The sequence below is a fragment of the Stenella coeruleoalba genome (assembly GCF_951394435.1).
Source record: "Stenella coeruleoalba genome assembly, chromosome: 5".
Taxonomy (NCBI): domain Eukaryota; kingdom Metazoa; phylum Chordata; class Mammalia; order Artiodactyla; family Delphinidae; genus Stenella; species Stenella coeruleoalba.
The window spans coordinates 28959335-28983526 of NC_137150.1; the positions used below are offsets into that span (position 1 = coordinate 28959335).

Consider the following 24192-nt stretch of genomic DNA (forward strand, 5'->3'; position numbering starts at 1 on the left):
AAAAATGCTGCTATGACATAGTGGTCTGCTGAAAGCTGATTCTCCCCACAAATTTTTGAATAGCATTTTCACAAGTCTTGAGCCAAACACTGTACCTGTTAGTCTTCTTCCTTCAGCTCAGTGCTTGAGGGTGGTCTATTTTTCAGGTCCTTACCTCTCTCTCTGTAAATATCCCTCAGATCTTCCATATGGTTTATAGGGGATCAGCAGGAGTATTTTTTGTTTATGAGGACTAAGCTGAATGAAGTTTACTAAGGTTTTAACCAAGTTCTGATACATGATTATAAAATTATGTGATACTGAAGCTTCCCTGAGCAAAGCATAGTTGATGATAAATTGTACATCTAAGCTCCTGCCTCCTTATGGATGTCTGCTGTTTTCTTAGAGACCTGCTTCCCAATTGTCAGCTTATAGACCCTAACCTAGCAGTCTGTCGTCTTCTTTCATCTTCTTCTTTTCTCTTAATGTGTTCTGCCTATACCAACACAGTACATTCATTTGTCCAGTAGCTGTCTATCTACTGAGGGTTTATTTATGCCAGGTGCCATTCTGGAGGTTCTCTCTATTCTGGAATTCCCAACCCTAACATTTTCTCAGATTTCTCCCCATTCTTCCTAAACGAAGCAGAAATGAGGTGTCCCCACCTTATAAACACAACCCAAATACCTCAAGCCATGCCAGAGTAAATGTTTTTATAGACAAAAGCAAACAAAAACTCCAAAACCAACTTTCCAGTTCTCCTAATAGTTTGCAAAAAGGACACGAAGGAGGCAGCTGGTAGTTATAGAGTAATCGCAGGCTAAAGAGAACACAATTAATAAAATGGACCAATGCTTAAAGAAAACAATTCTTGCTCTGGCTCTAATAAGTAAAATATATCTATACTAGACAAGGAAGAGATGTTAACGCCCTGCAAATAAATTCTATTCAGTTGTACCAGAAGATCATTTCTATGAAAGAGTTAAAATCGAAAGAGACAATAATGAATACATATACTCATTTTTAGCAGATCTAAGTACAGGGTAAGATTCAATTTCAGAGCCAGCCAAATGAAGCTTCTTTCAGTTCCCAGAGTGTAGCTATTTTCTCTCTCTTTCATTTCCTTATTATTCCCTCCCTTATATCATTCCCTGGCCAATTTTACTCATCTTTCAGGTCTGAGCTTCTATGTCAGTGTCATCCTCCAGGAAGCATGCCCTGACAACTCCCAAGTCTGGGTTAGGTATCCCTCCTAGTGGCCTGTATCATAACATACTCATTACTTTTTTAGGAAAGAAGTCTGTCTCCTCTTCAGAGGCAAGAAACCAGTCTGACCTGGAAATATCAGAGAAGTTACTATCAATGGATCACAAAACATACCATATAGAAATCCGTATTTTTGTAAAATACAAACTCACAACTATCAAGATGGGAGCACAACAAAACTAGGCAGGGTTTACACATTGCTTTGAAGTTCACAAAGCATTCCATACCCATTATTTAATCTTCACCACAATCTTGAGTAATATTAACCCCATTTTACAGATGAGGAAGCTAAGACTTGGGTTTGGGCTCTTCTCAAAGCTCCATAATAAATGACAGAGCCAGTCTCAACCCATGTCCCTTATGCCAAGTGTTTTTTCCATTACCTCCAGTGATATCAGGCATTCAGAGAAAAGACAAAAGAATTTAGTAAATGAATTTCCTTTTTCCTCCTGTCTTTCAATTTACATTTTTATGCAAAATAAAAGCATATCTTTTAGGCAAAGACATCCTTTTCCCAGTAGATCAAAGAAATATATAATCTCAATCTCATGTCTATCAATCCTTAATATTGGAGGGGGTGGAATGCCCTACTAACATACTACTGAAATTCAACAATTACTTTTTGAGCTCAGCACTGTGCTAGGCTCTATGAAGGATACAAAAGCATCACATAATGAGATGTCTGATCTGAAGAGTTTACAATCTTTTTGAGATGACAAAAATAACACTAACAATGTAAGCCAGTGTATATTATAAACAGTGTGCTTATAGGGCTGAGAAAAGTAGATGATAAGACAAGCTTCACAGGTTTTGAAGCAATGGTAGGAACTAAGATAGACCTTAGAAAATGGCTAGGATTTGAATAAGTGGATGAGGAGGGCAAAAGGAACCATACTGGAAATGAATATGGCATACTTCTGGGGCAGTACCAGGAGCCAAGATTGAAAAGAAGGTTCCTTTTAAGGTGGAACATTAAGCATGGAACAAAGTTAGGAAAGTGAAAGGGAGAAGAGACAAACTAAAGGGGGATGGATTAAGGAGAAATCATGTTTTTGATCAGAAAAAGGACATGAAGGAAGCAATGACAATGGAAGATAAGCTGAATGTGGAATGGACTGGAATACAGATAATTCTAGAGTTGAGAGGCAACTAAACGGCTGATGCCCTTCCTCTGTGGTCCCAAGACCCTCTGTACTTATCATTATCACAGTATTCACTAATCAAACTACAGTGAACTGTCTCTTTAGTTATCTGACTCCTGCATTAGACTTTTGGATCTCCCAGAGCAGTGACTAATTATTCACTCTTATATACTCCCATACTAGCACAATGCCTACCTAGCACCTGATAGGCACTCAATAAATGTTTGTTTAAAAAACTACTCAATCCATCCAGGTATCTGGTTATATGAGACTAAGTAGCAGCATAGGAACCATTAATAGAGAGGACATTTTAAGGAAGCAGTTAACAAGATGATTTGATAGGTTTGACAGGTACAGGAAATGTGATATGTGACATGTCTTGAGTGACTACTTCAAGTCTGGGTGCCTGGGTGCAGAGAACACTAGGAAGTTTGGAGAATAAATCCCTTAGCAAGACAAGGATCTATCTTGAATTTATACATACTGAATTATCTTTGAGATGAGATACGAATATCTGGGTAGAAAAGCTAAAATGTAAGCCTTGGGGATAGTCTACTCCTTGAGGATGGGAATAGAGGAGTCGATATTAAGATGTTACAAAAATGCATTTGGCAGAGAACATTTTCGGCTAAAATCTAGCTAGAACCTTAAATTTGCCCAGTAATAAATGGACTCAAAATGCACCCACTTTTACATGGAGGTTAACCTTTCTACTTCCTTTCTTTGCTCTGAAGGAGTTTAATTTTTAGTGTGGTAGAGAAAAAGGTCTTGAATATAAAAACGAGATGTGCAGTGCCTACTACAGCATATGTCTAAATCAGAGTATTATGATTTGTGATCAAAACCAAGAGAGAAAGTAAACACCACACTTTGTCATTAAAATAGTAGGAAAAGTAAAAAAAATAATAATTGGAACCTAGACCTGTTGGAGAAACAAAGTCTAAGTCAATCAGGTATGAGCATATTATTCCTAAACAGTCAAGACACCATAAATTTTAACTGAAAACCTAATTATCATCTAAAAATAGAAAATTATCTTTAAAGTCATTGAAGGCTGGGGCCAGAAGCTAAAGATCAATGATGTCATTTTCATTTTGAACCAGTATGACTCTTCACTTACCTGAAGCAGCTCTTATTTGGAATACTACACATTCATTCTTGGTCTAATTAGCATGAAGTAGCCAAAGAGTACAATAGATATGGAAAAGTACAGTCTAACGTCTGACCTACTTATGAAAACTCACTTTTCATAAGACATAAGGAAGAAATACGTATTTGTGGGTAGCTATAATAAGGCAACAGGGTAAACAACTTAACAAAATTATTTGGACTTGGAAAATTACAAACTTAATCACTGCTCTGACCCTGTAATAATAATTATTATGATGTTCTTTTTGGAAAATGTAACATCCAAACATCCAAGTACAATAAGTTTCTAATATCCAGCATGGTTAAGGAATGAGATTATTCATATTCCAATCAAAATCACCATCATCATATGTGAATTGCCAATTTTAAAAGAAGTAGATAATGATGATCTATTATTCAAACTAAAGTTACTTTTAACATAAGGCTTTGATTCAGCAGGTACTTGAGAGATTTACAGTGAACTTCATTTCAAGTCAACTTAGGCAATTATTGTGCACCTACTATATGTATAAATTGAACAGAACTGAGAATTGACAGTAATTTAGTTCATTCTTATCAACAAATTACCCTGAGGTGTAGATTTCTGGAATGTAGGGTAGCGTCAGATACAGTTCCGATTTTTATAAACACTAGTTTAGGAGTTGTACTTAACTCTGTTTTATCAGAGTTATCAGCTGATTACAAATCACCTTACATTCTCCAAAAATGAAAAGTGCAATGTAATAACTGCACTAATAAATGTAAAATATTTTTACAGTACATTAATAAATATTTTTAATATATGTAATCATTCCAAAGAACATCAGAAATGTGTTAGAACATTATGAATATGGAAGCATACAGTTAAGTGGCTTATAAATATGAAAAGATATATATACAGATATGCATACAAATATTCAGCTATTTTTGATGTTCAAAGTTAGTATCACATACATATATAAACAGCTTATATATCTGTACACAAAACTATGTCAATCTGATCTAACAATTTCTGGAAAATCTTGCTACCCTTTTAACCAGACTAACCTGTCTCAGAATACAAAGTTTTAAACAAGTAACTCTCAGAATCACTCCATTTCATTTGGTATTAAGGTCATCTTCACTTATGTTTACCTGTAACACTTCTGAAAGTAACTAACAGGACATTTCTTTTGAATTAGCCTAAAACTTATCCTTAATTTAAAATTTCCAAAAGCCAGAGGCTTCATTTTATAGGAGCTCATTATCTTTAGGACATGCAAGAAAATGGAAAGTGCCTATATTCTACTGAAACCAGAGGTACATATTTGCTTGGAACCAGAGAATGAAGTACCAAAACCATCACCAAAATGAACTTATTTCATCAGTATATTAAAATACTTCAGAAGACACTTCTTAAAAATTGATACTTGGTGAAAACCACACAGTTCTACAGTATCCACAACTGCCTGCCTTAGTTTACCAGAAAGAGCCAATCTAGTTTTCTAGTTTGATTCAACTTTGAAACTACAAAGCCAGCCACATTTGCTTGTATCATCTTTTGCCTTTCAACATAGGGAATATCAACGTAAGGCCACGGAGAATCACTAACGTCAAAACCAGATTCAGGTGCTCTAATTTAGGTATGTTAAAAAAAGCACAATATTTAAGCAGCTTTAACTCAAGGTCTACAAAAACATTTCAACAGTTATTCTTCTGCAACTATGAAATTTAACATGGTTGAGCTAATACCAGGGTAACTTCACCAAAAACATCCTATAATTGTTTTTTTAAAGTCACACGCAGATCACCACACTAGAGGAAGCTGAAAATTTGCAATACGGTATAGTTTATCTGATGTACCTACTCTCTGTTGTAGTTGCAAAGGCTGTAGTTTATGACCTACACAGCTGATTGCCCTGTTCTCTCTGCTCATATCTGACTCCTATCTTACTCCATTAACTACTCAGTTACACATCTGAAACCTTGCTTTTCAGGACCTAATTCTGTTTTCAAACCTTTAGTATAATAGGACCATTCAAATTTATGCTAAATATTGTACTATAAACAAAAAAGTTGTCTCTAGTATAACTCCTCATTCTTTAACAATTAAACTTAAGCAGTTCTGATGTTTAATAGTATTCTTCAAAGGCATACTCACTGACTAGGTAAAACAGTCCTTCACAACATGGGTTATCTACAAAGAAGTTCCCTATATTTATGCATAGGTCTATGGCTCTAACTCAGCTGAGTAGATTAGTTAGAGGCCTTGATGAAAAGTTATTATTCATCTTTAATTTCTTCGATTTTGTTTTTCCTGCTAGTGAAAAATCAGACTAATATTGCTAGAAAAACGATAGAGCTCTGGTTGTCTCATAGCTAAAGCTAGTCATCAATTCTTTTTTATGTCCTTCGAATTGGATATTTTGGATTCAAAGCTGGTTACTTCAGCCTCTGTCTTTTCCTTCCCTAAAACCAGAAGGCTACCTTTGGTTGTTTACACTCTGTGGCCACCTTCCTTCTACCTGCCTCTTTTGGTCTAGTAATGGTCTCTGTATGACTGACTCAACGGTGGCTGTGTAATGTGTATTAAATAAAAGGAAAGAATTGGTCAATTCTCTTTTCCTAAACATCATTTTGGCTCCCCCTTTTCCTCTATCAATATTGTATTATTCTTGTATTAGACAAGGTTACTTAAAAGTAAATGTTAAAAATTTAACTCATTTTTCATTCAATTGACTACGTACAATTAATCTTCAGACAGTAACAAAATTCAGGAAAGAATTAAGTCAGAAAGGATAATTTTTTCTCTCTGCGGTAAAGAAAGCTTTATCAAATCATACTACACACGCCCCCAGAAGGCCATAAAGTGAAAAGATTTTGGGTGATCTGTCCGTTTCAAACTCTAAATAGATTTTAGTATTTTAAGTAGCAATCACATTTACTGGAACGTGTTATCACTCAGATTTTCTTGTCTGAATCAAGAATTCTAGCTCCTCTCCCTCTTCTTCTCCTTCGGTGGGAATTGTTTTATCTCTGACATTTTTTTAGTTTTTCTTTCTCTTCTTTGAAAAGAATCACCTTATTTTTGAAGTTGTTTTAAATTAGGGTCAATAACTACTAACCATTTAAGTACCAATTTGTGGGTATCCACAACATACCAGGCACTGAATGCTATATTTGTCTTAATTCTTAACCACTTGGCAAGATGGGCAGTATTACTCTCTCTTTACAGATGATAAAGTTGACGCTCAAAGAAATCAAATAACCTGCCCAAGCACTGTACTAGGAAAGGACTCTACTAGGAAGTATCAGAACCAGGTATCCAACCTACCGTTGTCCAACTTGAAAGCCCATGCTCTTTCCACTCCACTATCCCTCCACACAAACCTTTCTTATCTTCTTAGCTGACAGCTAAGTGTCTTAGACTTGATAATTTTTTAAGAGGCACTAAGTCTATCAAACTATACCATAGCTAGTTTGAAATAATACACTCTTCCCAGTGGTTTTTTTTTTTTTTTTTGCAGTAGCGGGTCTCTCACTGTTGTGGCCTCTCCCATTGTGGAGCACAGGCTCCGGACGCGCAGGCTCAACGGCCATGGCTCACGGGCCCAGCCGCTCCGCGGCATGTGGGATCTTCCCGGACCGTGGCATGTGGGATCTTCCCGGACTGGGGCACGAACCCGTGTCCCCTGCATCGGCAGGCGGATTCTCAACCACTGCGCCACCAGGGAAACCCTTCCCAGTGTTTTTTATGCCTTATTTGATATTTAATCACCTTTAAAAAAGCTGCAGTGTTTTTGGTAAATGAGAAATTTCTAACAGTGACAACACTTGAATCAGCTACTCACATCAGATATGACTCAAGATACAAGTCTTTCACGCAGAATCCTTGACTGAGAAATTTAGCTTTTCTCCTAAACTGCCACAGAAGCAGTAATAATGAAAACAACAACAACAATAACATCATCTTGTATCATTTACTGAATACTTAATGAGTCTGACATTTCCAGCGGAACTATTTATTGAGGAATCTTAAGTGATATCTAGGATTAGCAATATACAAAGCTGTGTCTAGCTTTGTGTGGGGGAGTGTCTGCCTGTCTAAGAAAGAATGTCAAATTAAACCTATCTCTTCCACTAATTTGTGTGTGTAGGTACAACCCAAACTGATTTATTTAAGAGACAGATTTAATACCACTTTTCCTGGTATTAATCAAACTAGACTTAAAGGCGCTGATTAAATCATTATAGTCTCCCAGTTAAGGGGACAAAGGCAAAGTTAACATAATGAGGAAACAAGAAATATCATCTCCTGTTTCTGTAAACTGAGAAGATGTGAAGAGAAGGTGTCGAGTTTCCCAGGTGGATCTCCATCCAGCTCCTCACCTTCCCTTCTAGCTCAATTTGAAGAGTCAAGCAGCCTTACTTATCTTGCCTCTACTTTACAAATACACACTCTCAAGACGTCCCTGCTATAGAGCTTTTTTTTTTTGGAAGTGGGACGCATCCTAGCCTTGCCATGGTTGAGCAAGAGTTAAACTAAAGATGTTATCTTGCTGATAACACTAACAGGGTTAAGAAGAAAGGGACTCATTTGTGCCCTCACTGCTATCCCAAATGTATCTCATCCTGACCTTTTTTGGGTCCTCCTTCCCCAGGACACAGCTCAGCCCTGTGGGTGCTCCGTGTTTCCAACCCTATGAGTCAGTCGCCTTAGGCTAGACCTTCTTTCTTACAAGTAATGTGATAAGAGCATGAAAATCTGCTCTTAGGAGAGAGAATTCATCTTTCAATCATTTTCAATCTTATTGCACTTGTCCCACTTTTTTTTTTTTTTTAAGAATAATCACCTCAGGTATGTTGCTTAAAAATATTTCCTCTCATTAAACATGAGGCAATTGTGGAGAAAAGAAGGGCATTTAGGTTATCAAGAGTTTATTTAAAATGTGGGAAAAAAAAGTTTAAATTTTCTAATGAGTGCTTTCTAAATTCTTGTATTTAGAACATCACTAGGAAATTCAAACCTTAAAGACAGTCAATGAGTTAACCAAAAACAAAGCAAAACAAGAAGCCCAAAACCCTGGTGACCTATTCTCCCACCCCCTTTCCGATTATCAAAGATAATCAGTTTTACTCTCTTACTTTTGCTAGATATTGAAGTCACAAAAGCATTCTCCAAAGTAAACATTTTTTAAAATGTAAAACAAGTATTCTACAAAAAATGAAGCTAACCATGTCAGTTAACTATCCAACGGACGATTCTTTATAGTACCATATTAAAGTCATGAATGTCAAGGGGTCTTTCCAAAACAGAAGAAAAAAGTTACAACCCTGCATTTTCAGAATTATAATACTTGACAGATTCAAACATGAAACAAACAAGACTTTTTGATAGACTCTTAAATACATACTACTTACATGACACCTTGTAGAACTTTCTGGGGATCAGGGTCAAATAGCCTGTCAACATAGTGGCGACTGCTAGCTGTTACTTCCTAGAAAGTGGGGGGAAAAATTATGACATCTGAAGCCGTGCAAATCACAAATTCACAGTATCACCCATAACATCAAACAGCTATATAATCTAACTTACGGTAGAAGCATTAGAATTTTTATAAATACTTATTATATTAAATCTATCTGAGAAAATCTTGTGACAAGATAAAACATAAGATGGGGAAGAAAGAGATACCCGGTTCTCACTAAAAACATGACTAGACAGTGGGACCTTTGCAGTGAGCCCTGCAAGCTCTGCCGATGGAAGAACTGGGCGTTAAGTATTGAGAAGCAAGCTAAGTTTCTTAATTAACTGTTGGATGTCACCTACACACGAAAAAAACATGGGAATGTTGCTTCTGTTTATATCCACTAAAGGGAGGGAAAATCTGATTCTCAGCAAGGAAAAAAGGGTAAGGACTTCATGAACAGTTTATGAAGGGCAGTCTTGGTGCAAGAGGAAGACTCTCAGAGTGATGCAGAGGAGAGCTATACTGCTAGGAAGCAGACATATGCAAAAAATAAAAACGAATATAAAGGAGTTGTCACACTTTCTGTGAGGGAAAAAAAATTAAGAATTAGGATGATTTATCAGGTCCAAAAGAGCTACCCAGTCTGAACTGGCTAAAGCTGGGCAGACGAGGGAGAGCTAGAATATGAAGAGCAGGGGAGACACTTACCTCCTTTTATTTGTATTTTGGGGTTTGCACTATTATGTTATTTCTTGTAATACTTATTTGGGGGGCATACTTATTTTTTATATTTAATTTTCAATACTTAACATTATTTAAAACAAAGAACATGTTTAAGAACCAGAAAAAAAGAATTTTTGTCCCTTGCTGTTTCTTCCTGATGCCTGCTGGAATATGCTGCTCATGTACTATGACCCATTAGCAATAAATTATTATAGAGAGGAAGAAATACTTTTCCAGTTTACCCAGAACCCCTGATCAGAAAAGAGTTAACTGCTAAGACACAGTGCCAGCTTAAAATTCTGAATCTCCAAAAATAACTCAGGAAAAAATTCTATAAACTCAAATTTCCTGACAATATAGCTAATCCAAAATCAAAGTGTATTTTCACATTATGAGCTTGCAACCAAAATACCCTTGTAGGCAACTCAAGTACCCACTTTTAATACATACTCCATTTCTAAAGAACAAACTGGCAGCAAATAAGCCAAACTGATGAAAATTCTTGTGCCTAATAGGGTACCATTAAGTACTTGCTAACGGGGTCTGGTTTCCTCAAAATAACAGAATCACAGAGTTAGAAGGACTCTTAATTATCTCTCTCAATCCCCTGGTTAACAAATGAGGGCTGATCTTTACCCAGATGTCAGACTGTCAAATGTTAAGTAGGGATGCAAACAACTGTACAAATATATCAAGAAACAATATACACAAGAGCAAAATCCAGGGTAAAACAGAAAACAGTATTCCTATAATACAAACAGATATGTCTTCTCACTCCATTTGAGCACATGTGCTTTCCTGACTTTCCAACATGGTAAGTTCTGAGAACTTCAGACTCTTAGACTCCCTCCTATGTAAGGAAAGATTTTGATTTTACTGTTTCTCTCCACACACTCTCCCACAGCTCTACATCTCTTGCCTCTCAATGTGGTTTTTAAAAAGGTACTTGGGTTTAAGACCTTATTTTAAACAACATAAACTTCTCCCATTAATAGCAACTCTATTGCTCTATGCCTGGTTCATTCAATTTAACAAGCACTGCGTACCTACTATACGCAAGGCACTGAGGAAGGCATTAAAGGCCAAAAAAAAAAGTAAGGCATGGTCCCTCCCCTCAAGAATTCATATTCTATTGTAACTGTGTTTACATGTTTATATTCCCTACTAGAATATAAAACAGAAGAATACATAGTGAAGATTTCTTAGGAGTTGGTTTTGGAAAATGAATAAGAGTACATGAGAACAGACAAGGAAAGAATCAGGGTCACAACCACAGCCATAAGGCATGTGAAGCCAACACACAAATACCATCAGCAAGTATACCAGTTGCTGGCACTGAAAAAGAAGGGAGGAAGGTAGAAAGGCAACCACAGAATATAAAACACAAAAGGCTAATCAATGGGCAGCCAATAATTGAAGTGTTCAGATTGCCTTTTGGTCAAAGTTCTATGCTAGGTGCCAAAGAAAATACAAGAGGATGTGAAGGCAGAACAGTGCACTTAAGGAGCTTACATCTATAAAGGGGTCAGTCCTATGTACAAAAAATGATCCTCTGAGCTGCCTACGTAGCAGCAAGCTGAGAGGATATAGTCACTTGTTCAATCTGATTTTACTCTTATGTTTTTGCTTAACAAATTTACTTAGTTGTTTGTATGGGACACTTCTCATATTTCACTGCTTTCCTTTGTAGATCAGTCTCTCCCCTTTCAGCCCTCTTCTCTCGTCTTTCAAAAGGCAGCCTGAAATATAAGACTTTGAGAGAGAAGGCAATTGGTGCAGATATTAAATAAGTTGGTCAGAGATAATTTCTTTAAAAGGTGACACTTGAGCAAAGATCTGAAAAAGGTCAAGGAGTAAGTCATGCAGCTACCTGGGAGCAAAGCTTTTTAAGCAAAGAGAACAACAAATGCAAAGGCTCTGAAATGTTAAGTGTCTGCTGGGATCAAAGAACAGGAGGTCATTACAGCTGGAGCAGAATGAGCAAAGGAGAAAACAGTAGGAGATGAGGTCAGAGAAGAGTGGCCAGATGGTAAAGAGCTGCGGTGTCCAATATGATAGCCACTAGTCTCATATGGCTGTTGGGCATCTGAAATGTGCCTAGAAACTGAATTTAAAATTTTTAAACTTTAATTAAAATTAAAATTTAAAAACCAATACTGGATTCTGTTATTAGAAAACTTCTAAGAATGTTGTGAATTATTTAAGTATGTAAATTTACTTTCAACTGTAAATTTCATGAAACCTAAATACTGATCAAGTATTTCCAATCAAAATACAAATCAAGTATTTCCAACCAAAATTTGGTATCAAAATTGTGTAAAATACACATCAGATTTTTGAAGACTTGATATAAAAAAGTAAAACAATTTCATTGATAATTCATTACACTGATTACATGTTGAAATAATATTTGGATATACTGGTTTAAATTAGATATATTGAAATTAATTTCATGTTTTCTTTTTACTTGTATAGCATGGTTGCTGGAAAATTTTTAATTACATATGTGGTTGGCATTATTTTTCCACTGGACAACACTGGTATAGACCCTTGTTGGTCATTGTAAGGATTTTTATTTTTATGGTGTGAGTTGGGAAGCCATTAGAGAGTTTTGAGAAAGTAGAGACATGGACTGACTTGTTTTAAAAGGACTGCTCTGGTTGCAACTTTAGAAACAGACAAATGTGTGGAGGGGGCTAGGGAACAAAGCAGGGAGACTAGGGAGGAGGCTATTCAATAATTAGAAATGCTGTCACTTCAGAGAGATGATGGAAGCCTGGACTAGGGCAAGAGTTCTGGAGGTAGTAAGAGTCACTCAGATTCCTGATAAATGTTAAAGCTGAAATGACTATCAAACTGGATATGCTGTCAGAGTAGATGTGGAGTGTGAAAGAACAGAGGAGCCAAGGATTACACTTAAAGTTTTTGCCTGAGCACCTAGAAAGTCAGACTGAATTGTCAGTTAATGAGATGAGGAAGACTGTGGGAGATGCAGGTTTGAGCGAGAAGATCAAAAGTTCAGTTTTGGACATGTTAGGACTGAGAATTTTATTAGCCACCCAAGTGAGAATGTCAAGTTAGCAGTTGAATATGTCTAGAGTTTAGGAGAGAGTTGTGGGTGGGAGATACAAATTAGGGAGTTGACAGATTATACACAGGATAAGTTCACTTAGGGAATAACCATGATAAGGCAAGGCCTGAAGACTGAACTCTGGAGCATCTGAACAAGCAGCCAGTATGGTGGGAGGAAATCTGAGAAGCCAGATAGGGTAAGGTTTCAAGGAGGGAGTAATCAAATATGCCAAATGCTACGGATGTGTAGCATAAGATAATAACTAAGACCTGACCATTAGACTTAGGAACATGGAGGTCATCAGTGATCTTGACAACAACAGTGTGGGCAGAGTGGTGGGGTCAAAGCCTGCTTGGCAAGGGTTTAAGAGAGAATGGGAAAAGAGGAATTAGAGAAAGTACACACAGACAGCTCTTTCAAGGAGTTTCACTGTAAAGGGGAGTGAAGAAAGAGAGTAAGAGCTAGAGGGACAAGCGAAGTCAGGAGAGCTTTTTTTTTTTTTTAAAGCCGGAATAAATTAAAGCATACTTATTGATCGACGGAAATTTTTGTTTTGTTTTGATAAAGAAAAACATGCTGCACTGGGGTAGGGGGAGAACTTCTGGAACAACGTTCATAATAATTGAGAGGGAAGTGGATTTACTGACCAAGTAGAACATGTAAAGTACAACAGTCAGAGGCAATAAATTAGGTGGATACGGTGATGAGAGCTTGTGGACATTCTCTCTGATTATCTCTATTTTCTGAAAGTTAAAATTGTGGGGTTGGGTGCAAGACTGAAGAACAGAAGGAATAAAACACAGCATGGGCCAGAAAATATACCAGGACTGCCAGGCAGCACTAACCTTCTTGAGGTTCATGATTATGAATTTAAAATGAGACCAGTCAGCATGGCTGTGTTTTTCTCCAGCTACATTAAAATATACAGAAGTAGACATGAATAATAGAGTTAGATTTAACCAGAGCTGGAATTTCACCAGGCAAGGATGACAAAGCCAAAGGAATGGGTCAGCTGAGTTGAGGGTATATGCAAAGTTGAGATTATAATGACAGGCCTATTGAAGACCAATGAAAAAGCGGTAGGATTAATGGAATGCAGGTAACAGGGGGATTGACGAAGGCTTGTAGGTGTTCGGGTAGAAGGAGTGGTTTGGGAGGACAGAAGGTGGTGACCAGAATTTGTAAAACTGAAGAGATTATGAAGGGGTTTTAGTTATTGGTAACGTCAAGGTCTAGGAAATAACCATGTGGACAAACACCTCAAGGGAACACAGAGGATATGATCATTGGGCAAGTCTAGAGTTTTAGAAAAATTGTCTACATAGGTAATGAAATTTCCATAAATTATCACAGAAATAGTGCTAGAAAAAGTGAACATGAGCTAGGAGCTAAAATCTTAAAGAAATGAGGGGGAATGATCCAGGGGATCTATAGATGACTACAAGGTAGAGTCTGATGAGATTCAGAGCTGGAATGTTTAGAGAAAAGGGAAGAGAGGGGTCTGAAAAGAGCAATGAGGAGCAATTCTCTGTCTCCACTTCTAGGCCTAGAGATATGAGGGATATGGGAAGAAAAAGAGCCAACAGCTGAGAAGACTGCAGGAGAAAGCTGAGGAAAAGGGTGTCAAGAGGTGAAAAGCCTGGTTTCAGTCTAAACAAAAAGATGAAGGAAATGTTCAGACAAGAGGGTGAGGATAACAGAAACCCAGTGAAAGAAGCGGGAGAGAGGCAAGGGATCTGGATAGAAAAGTAAATGGACAGAGACACATGCGCATGAGGAAGGACCCTAGAGTCCTGGGCTTCCTGTGGTAGTTGATGTAAACAGAGATAAAGAGCTTAATCCTGAATGTTGGGGAGGGACAGTTTGATCTAGGCACTAATTTACCCCTGAAATAGGACAAACACTGGAGTTTCTTCCTCCCTCCTGCCCACAGAGGCCAAAAGGTTAAAAGAGTGTCTGATGATCTGTTCTTTCAAGACGTGGCTTCATGCTCACTTCAAAACACTAATGCCCTTTTATTTATTTTTTATTCTTTTTTTTGATGAAAATATTTTCATTTATTCTTTTTTTTAAGATTTTTTTTTACATCTTTATTGGAGTATAATTGCTTTACAATGGTGTGTTAGTTTCTGCTTTATAACAAAGTGAATCAGTTATACATATACATATGTTCCCATCTCTCTTCCCTCTTGCGTCTCCCTCCCTCCCACCCTCCCTATCCCACCCCTCCAGGTGGTCACAAAGTACCAAGCTGATCTCCCTGTGCTATTCGGCTGCTTCCCACTAGCTATCTACCCTACGTTTGGTAGTATATATATGTCCATGCCTCTCTCTCGCTTTGTCACAGCTTACCCTTCCCCCTCCCCATATCCTCAAGTCCATTCTCTAGTAGGTCTGTGTCTTTATTCCTGTCTTATCCCTAGGTTCTTCATGACATTTTTTTTCTTAAATTCCATATATATGTGTTAGCATACGGTATTTGTCTTTCTCTTTCTGACTTATTTCACTCTGTATGACAGACTCTAGGTCTATCCACCTCATTACAAATAGCTCAATTTCGTTTCTTTTTATGGCTGAGTAATATTCCATTGTATGTGGCACATATATACAATGGAATATTACACTAATACCCTTTTAAATTACTCTGTAGCTTCCGGTAGCTGGAAGGGCTTGTACACACAGTGATCCTCCATCCTCCCAACCGATCCAGTGAATGTGCCAAGCAGCCAGCTAAAGCTCAGGGTACAGTCTGTGCCCATGAAGGAGAGTAGTGCTAGCCAGGGTCACACTATGACCTCTGCCTTTTGGCACAAGGCTTCAAACAAATGACCTAGAAAGCCCTCGAAACCTAGCTCTAAACTTACTGTACCCATTCAAAGCTGCAGAAGCCACCACAAACGTATAGATTAAAAACTGTTACATTTTTATGCTTAATAGCACCCCTCCAAATTATATTATGTAAAAATGTACATGAATCCTTTCAAGCAGAAAGTTTGTATACACCAAATTTGTGACTTAGTATTTAGAATTTAGTAGAGCTGAATGTATATATGTACGAACAGGTACTAAACATTAAAGAAGGAAGAGAAGCTTGTAGCAAATTTCTTCTTGAAGGAAAACAGAAACAGGTAATGAGTTGCGTTCCACTGTGGAGAACTATTAATGTGGAAGCAATTTCCCTTTTAGTAGGGTGACCATTTGTGATGTCTCCCCTTGAGTGAAGACTGGTTGTAGTGACTTGATTCTAGCAAGCAGAAAGCAGTGGAGGTGATAGGATGTCACTGCAGAGCTCTCCCTCTCTCTGTGGCCATGTCTGTGTCTGTCTGTCTCTCCCTCCCTCCCTCAGTCAAAAGCCAGCTTCCATGTTGTAAGTTGTCCTATGGAGAGCCCCACATGGCATGGAACTAAGGGGAGCCCCTGGCCAAGAGCCAGCAAGGGACTGAGGCCCTCGTTTCAACAGCCCACATGGAACTAAACCCTGCCAATAATCCTGTGAGTGAGCTTGGAAATGGATTCTCCCTCAACTGAGCCTTGAAACGTGGCTCCTGTTGACACCCTGACTGCAACCTCACAAGGAACTCTGGGGCTAAGCCACATCTGAATTCCTGACCTACAGAAACTGTGAGATAATAAATGTTGTTTTAAGCAGCTAAGTAATCTGTTACATAACAATAAACAGACAATGAATCTACCTTCAAATTTATCATCCAAACCAGGATAATTTTAAGACTGAAAGAGGGCACTACTAATACTTGTCACAGAATAACACATAAATGAAGAGTGTTGGAGACAAACCGGGCTTATATGCTCGCCCTACCTTTTATTCCTCTTTAGTGGCACAAAATTTATCTCTAATAAATTAGAGATAGCTCAGAAAACTGGTCAGACATACTGAAAAGGCAAACCAGAACAATCTCTAATTGCCCTTCTGAATAAACTACGCATGATTGGGGTAAATTAAAACCCTGCCTTTTGAAAAAAATTCTTCGGGAAAGGTTCTGAATGCCAAATTATTAAGTCCCAGACTTGCCACGAATGGGATTTAACACAAAGAATAGAAGAAGTAAATTCGTTCAACTGAAGTTCTAAAACCTGAAGTGAAACAATGGGTTTATTAGACAATGAAGAGTGAGGGTTTAAGTGTAAATAAGAAAATATCAAACTATTTTATTTCATTAAAATCTTGCTCTATGTGTATTTCATTAAAATAGTATGTTCTTTAATCCTACCATATTCAGGCATTGAATGGTAGAAGAATATATGACTTGGGATCAGAAGATGGGTTTGAAACCTACTTCTACCACTTGGTAGCTTTGTGACATAGGGCAAAAATAATATTTTGAGACTGTTTCTTCAAGTATAAAATGGTAACGTTACCACATAGCTCAGAGTGTGGATCAAATGAGATAACACACAAGAAAAACCCCTATAAACTGTAAATGAACCATATAAACACGGATTTCAGGAAAAGCCTATTTTTGTATAAAAAATATAATTGCCTTAACAAATGTACTAATGCTCTTCTCAGTTATTTATAGTCATATTCATGATTAAAGCCTAATTATTCAGACATACCTTTCCTCACCCGATAGCAGCTTTTTTCTCAGACCAAGCTAAGTACTTAGCAAGAAATAAATATGCATTTGAATGCTGACCTTAGAAATCTAAACTTTCATTACTTGAGATTTAAAATAACTGTTAAAAATATGTAAGGTAATCCTTAGTGCACTTTTTATTACTAACTTGCATTATAACTGTAGGTATAACCATGGACTCAGACAATATAAAATCACAGCTACGAATACCAATATATAGTTCAAGGAGTAATTTTTTTTTTTTTTTTTTTTTTGGCTGCATCTTGGCATGAGGTATCTTGGTTCCCTGACCAGGGATCGAACCTGCGCCCTCTGCAGTGGAAGCGCAGAGTCTTAACCACTGTACTGCCAGGGAAGTTGCAAGGAATAATCAATTTATAGTGTTCTCGTACCCATACACCAAATCAGAAAGAAAAGGTAGACAGAATACAAATATTTTTATAATACCTGACACTTGTTTAGTATGTTACAGTTTACAAAGTATTTTCATATCTATTTTCTCATTTAATTCACATGTTCTTTAGAAATTGGAATATTACAAATCTCACTGGGGAATTCTGACCCCTGAGAAATGAATGTTTAAACTAGTTGTTGCCATATTAATCAAAATTTCATGTGTCAATTATTCCACAAACTACTAGGAACTTCAAGATAAAATTGTTCATAATGTTGATCATTCAGCATTGTCAGGGAAAATCCTGGTTTAGGGAAGAGATGAAAGGAGCACAACCCAAAAAACAGAATGTTTGAGCTCTATAAAGCTTCAGTTTAAAACCTATTTCATGCTGAAATTCAACATGTGAATATATTTAATTTACTAGGTGCTGGTAACAGAGTTAAGATAGAGTCCCTTACCCTCAACTCATTCACAGCACAGAAAGGAAACAGATAGGTAAGTAAGTTACAGTTGTCACTTCTAACACAGGATAAGTGTAACCATAAAAGTGAACACAAGATAAAAAGAAAGCTGAAGATACAATTAACTGAAGTTAGGGGTGGAATGGGAGGTGGTATCTAAGCAGCAAGGATGATTAATCTGAAAGACTAGTATTATTTTGCTAGGTGAAATGGGGAGGAAAAAAAAGATAAGGACTCTAGGCGGAGAGCACAGCACACGCAAAAGAGTTCTGAAGCAATGTGGTGTGTTTGAGAAACGCAATTTAGTATTATAGTGATACAGTATACACTTGGGAATACAAAACAAAGCTAAAGCTGTACTCTTTAATTCAGTCAACAAATATTTAGACAGCTATGCAGGCACTGTTCTAGGCAAGAACCAAAAAAAGCCCAACTTTGCAGGGCTTACATTTCAGCAAGGGGAGAAAGATAAAAAGCAATAAACATAATAAATAAACGTTATAGAATATTATAGGGCTATACATGCTATGGGGGGAAATGTTTAATAGCACATTTTATTTCCATCTCCTTTTACTATACACTGCACAAGCTGCGGGGAGGGAGAAGTGCAGGAGAGAAAGAGGGAAGTGTACTAATACATCCCCCCCCAGAGAACACCATACACTCAGCATCTCAGTAGTTCTAAACAGTAGTTCTAAACAGGGACACTACTGCCTAAGATATATTCTTTAAATCTATGGAAGTGATTTTGGGTTGTCAAAATGGCAATAGGTGCTACTGATATCTAGTGGGCAAGGGCTAAGGATGCTAGATGTCCTGCAGTGAGTGGGACAACAGGCCCATACTCGAAAAGACTTTCCACTATGCAGTCATGTAGGAAAATAAACTTTAATTGCCTGAGCCTAGACTCTAACTCCATTTTACATATAAACAAAAAATGTGTTTCGCATCATTTTACTATACCATTTTCCAAGAATGCAACTCCCATATGAATACAGGAAAGGGTGTACTTTGTGTTGTTAGGAACTTTATCAAAAGTTGTTCACTTCAAAAAAATCACATCAAAAACAGTATCACTTATTGTATTTAAGTAGCCATCACATCATACCTATATCACTGTCTTACAGCAGTCATATTTACAGTTAAACTACCCTTATTTGTAAATATATCACTATTTTATTACTTCTTTCTAGTACCTGAGTATTTACTCATTTAAATAATATAAATTAGTTTCCTGCTCTTTCTCCCTTAACACAGCTGAGGCATTATGCCAACTCTTAAAAATTTACATGTAAGAGCAGTTATCTATGAATTTCATTCCAGGAGAGCCAAGGAGGTGCTTCAAAATACGTTTTAAGAAGGGGATGTGGAGTCTAGCAGAGTTGAGAACTACTAACTGAAACAGCTCTTAACATTCCAGTCAGCTGGGAGCTCCAGAACCTCTTCTCCATCCCAAACATTTTGAAACGAAAATTTGATTTTCTGATGCCTCCAACTCTCAGTCCAAACAAATGCTTCCTACTGTCACTTTGACAATTTTCTGAAATGCCAAGTAACTGTACTGCTTAGATCACTCACAGATTCACAATTATTCAATTTGAAGTCCAGGAACTAGAGAATTTTTTCCTAACTTTGAGGGGAAAAAAACCCTACCTCCCTCTGGAACAATACAAAAAAGGATAATATAACAAAGACTGACCTTTTCCTTGCAGATGGCTATCATGCCCTCCCTATGTATTAAAAAATTCCTACTTGCCTCCAAAAGGAAGAAAAATTAGAAGAAAATGCCTAAGTAAACCCCAAATTTTGTGGATATTTTGATTTTTCCTTTCTTTTACTTTTTTGTATTCTAGTAAACTTCTGGCCCCATTAGGATTCAATCAGATTCTCATTCAATTTTTGCAGACCCATCACATAGTATTTTTTAAACTTTTTTTTTTTTTTTTTTTTTTTTGCGGTACACGGGCCTCTCACTGCCGTGGCCTCTCCCGTTGCGGAGCACAGGCTCCAGACGCGCAGGCTCAGCGGCCATGGCTCACGGGCCCAGCCGCTCCGCGGCATGTGGGATCTTCCCAGACCGGGGCACGAACCCATGTCCCCTGCATCGGCAGGTGGACTCTCAACCAGTGCACCACCAGGGAAGCCCTAAACTATTTTTATCTTTACATTTTTTTTTTATTATTATGGGATTCATTCTTAGGTGATCCTAGAGGTTTGCAGCATCCTTCCTCCCAAAATTCACCAAAGCCCTGCTTTTCTGAAGTCTCTAGCAACTTTGGGAAGTTTATAAAATGGCACTTCAGTTTGGCTGGGTCCCATCAGTGCAGAATGTAACATACTTATGACAACCAAAATTCCTAGAATATAATGTTTCAATCTCATAAACACAATTATGAAAATACTGAAATATATAATTTTAAACTTAATCTACTTGGATAAGAAGCAGCCCTGACCTCTCAATAAGTAATTAAGACTGAAAATCAGATTTCACATGTTAAGAGAACTTATTTTAAAATAAAGAGCTAATAAATCAGTAGTCATATAAAGTTTGAAAATAAAATTCTAAAATGTAAGGCTGTGCACACAAATTTTTCCTCTATGTGTTTGGAAATCTGACTACAACACTTCATAGACAATAGTATATGACAGTGGACAGGTCAGTCTCTGGTTCTCAGTTTTCATCAATAAAAAACAGACAAGGACAAACTAAAGATTATCTGCAGGCTTCTTTCAGGCAAAGATTCCATAACTTTACTTACCCAAAGGGGGATTTTTTTTTCATAATAGGAAAGCCAGAGCACAGTAGTGAGTTTTTAATGTAATAAAATATTATTATAGCCCTTGTATATCGTATCAACATGTTATAAAGATGCTTAGGTGGTCTCAAGAACTGGACGCAATTTAGCATTCATGCTTCTTTCTAATCAGGTACTGCAATGTTTATCCCTTTAAAGTATGGTACAAATCACAAAGAGCTATTTGGGTCTAGACGATTTCTTTCTCACTATTAAATTCTATTCATTTACTCTTCAATGTAGACAAGAATGTCTGAAGACTGAGGACCAAGAAGAGATCCCTCTGGACAGAGTAAGTGGACCATGTAAGGATTTATGGTGCAAAACAGCAGAATCTGGAAGTCCAAGGGAGCAAGAACCTAATATGGGACATTAGAGTGACAAGGATTGTGAGGAGTTTTATAAAGCTTGAGGTATTCTCTGGGTTGGCAAAGGTTCATTTAGATGCCTTCCAAAATGATAAGATAGCCCAGGAAATCCACTAGGATGCATTCAAATGCCTACTTCTTAATCCTGACATAACAGAGTGAGGCCATTCAGGCACGGGTGATGTTGTCCTTGACCATAAGAATAGTTTAAATTATTCTTCAAGACTGCAATCATGTAATGACTTTGAGATCCAGGGTACCATCTTTCATGGTACACCTCAGAAGTGGTACAGTCCAGACAGGCTAGCTGCCTTCTGATTTTTTTTTTTTTTCAAAAGGCTTTATTTGCTTCAGATTCTTAGAGGCAGTAAACACCCTTGCCTCAGAGCTATCCATGGTGCTTGACTCATACTCAGCCCGTCACTTCCAGCAATTGGTGCATTAGCTTTCCGACCACAGTACCACTCAGGATCTGCCTGACCCATCACCCACATTGTGGCCTGTGACTATTATGCCAGTATCACGGGCCACTTGCAATTTCTGTCTATTCCACCTTGCCTATGCCCAGATCCACAGTGCCTTACTTTGTCCTGGCTTAGATCTCTCATCTAGCTCTGCCTCCCAGGCCTGCTATACCATCTGCTACACAAAGCCCTTTCTGTACAAACAGTACACCTTGGGGAAGATCACTGGCATAATCTGGGAAAAAGATTACAGTTCTTCAGAGCCAAATCCCCCATATGATACCTTACGTGAGCTTTAAAACCTTGTTGTTACAATTTTTACCATTCCAAAATGATTGAAAATGAGTTTTAAATTTTGCTCTATGCTTTTGTGACTGACTTTGGAATGAATAAAGAATAGGAACTGTTAACTCAAGATTTATGTGTGGGTTTCAGGGAATCTATGAGCCCCTTGAAATTATGTGATTCTTTAGGCAGATGCATGTTTTTCTGGGGAAGATGGTGTTGAGCCTCTTACCCTTAAAACGTTAAGAACTCGGTCAATGTGTTGATGACTACCAATAATCATCATCTCCCCAGGTTTAAGCACTAGACTTCTATATCTGTGGTTTAATAAATGTATTTGGTCTTTCTCCCAGTTCCTGGCACAGAGGTCCTGAAACCTTGAAATTTCCTGGGTGACATCAATGTCTTTACTTATTCATAAGGAACATCTTTCAAGAGTTTTGCTAATGAACGATTAGGCTGGGGCCCCTAGATAGCCTCAAGATGGGACTGGTTACCCAAAAGACGAAGTGATTAGAGGGCTGGAACTTTCAGTCCCATCCACCAACCTCTGGGAAGTGGAAGAGTGGGAGGCTGGAGATTAACGCTCTATAAAAACTCTGAATAAAACGTGATTAAGTTTCCAGGTAAGTGAATGGATCCACCTGCCAGGAGGGTGGTGCACCCCAGTTCCACATGGACAGAAGTTCCTGCACTTGGGACCTTTCTGGATCTTGCCCTATGTACCTCTTCACCTGGCTGTTCATCTGAATCTTTTATAAGATAAATGTTTTGCTGAGCTTTGTGAACCATTCTGACAAATGACTGAATTTGAGGAGGGAGCAGTGGGAACCCCTGATTTATAACTGGTCAGTCAGAGGACAGGAGAACAACCTGGACTTGCAACTGCTGTCTGAGGTGGGGGCAGTCTTGCAGGACTTAACCTGTGGAATCTGACACTATCTCCAAGTAAATAGTGTCAGAATTGAGTTAAATTGTAGGACACCCAGCTAGTATCCATAGAGAACCAGAGAATTGCTTGGTGGTGTGGAAAACATTCCAGAATATCCAGCTGCCTACTGGACACCTCTAAATGAATTCCCATAAAACACTTCAAACTCAGCATGTCCAAAATGAAACTCATTCTTCCTCCTTACTCTTCTAACATGTTCAGCTCCTAATCCTCACCATCTCAGTAAAGGATACCACCTAGATATAAAACTAAAAATCTTGTCAATCATGCCTGATCATGATTATGACTCTTTCCTTTTCCTCATTCCCCTCATCCAATCAGTCACATCTTACAACTTTTTGAAAGCTTAATAAATTCTTAAAACACTCCAGAAACAGAAGAATCATGTGTTCTCTAATCATTTTGCAGGTGGTAAAGATCTCCAAATATTAATAGATTCTATAGGCTGGAAACTCTTCCCACTGGACCATAACTTTTCATTTTTAATAGAAAGCATAACACCATCTCATCATTCCCCCTCCTCCAATAACTGTTTTATGAATATGCCAGAGAATGTAGCTAACTCTTTATTCTTCTGAGTTTATGAAATGAGATCAAAACAGTTTTCTTCTACCAAAGTGACAAGTGGGGGCTGTTTCCGCAAAACAGCTCTTATTTGGAATACTTTTCATTCCTAGCTAAACAGTCCTAAGGATCATAGCACTACAGCTCAGGGAAGGCAGCTGCTCTCCAATTTCCAGAAGATAACAGAAATCATCCTTTGTCAATAAATCCATATCTTTACCTAAAAGCCAACATAACATATTACACTGCAAAACAACGGCCAAATCAGAAATCAAAAAGATACAAGTCAGAGTAACTGAAATTCCTGGCTCCTGGTACTACTTTAAAATTCTTGATGAGAATGGGAGGAGACAAGAAGGCTAGATATAAATATCCAAGTGAAACTGAAGACCTTACCTAACTCTTGGTAAAGCTTAAAAGACTTCCTGAGCATTCGCTGTCTGAATTCAGGTGGCAATCATTCCTTAAAAAGATAGAAGATGTCCAGAAACATACGATGAGCATCTCCCATTCTTCCCACATTGTCATTAAAGATTAGGAAGTTCATACT

General features: G+C 37.7%; 1 protein-coding gene across 4 annotated transcripts in view; it reads right to left on the reverse strand.

Moving 5' to 3' along the window:
* Positions 1-24192, reverse strand: part of ARMC8 (armadillo repeat containing 8) — a 106528-nt gene that overhangs the window by 76659 nt on the left and 5677 nt on the right. For all 4 annotated transcript variants that reach the window (XM_079922179.1, XM_079922180.1, XM_079922178.1 and 1 more), the window contains exon 2: positions 8916-8992. In XM_079922179.1, coding sequence (XP_079778305.1) covers positions 8916-8992 — 77 coding nt within the window. The remainder of the gene's footprint in view (positions 1-8915; positions 8993-24192) is intronic.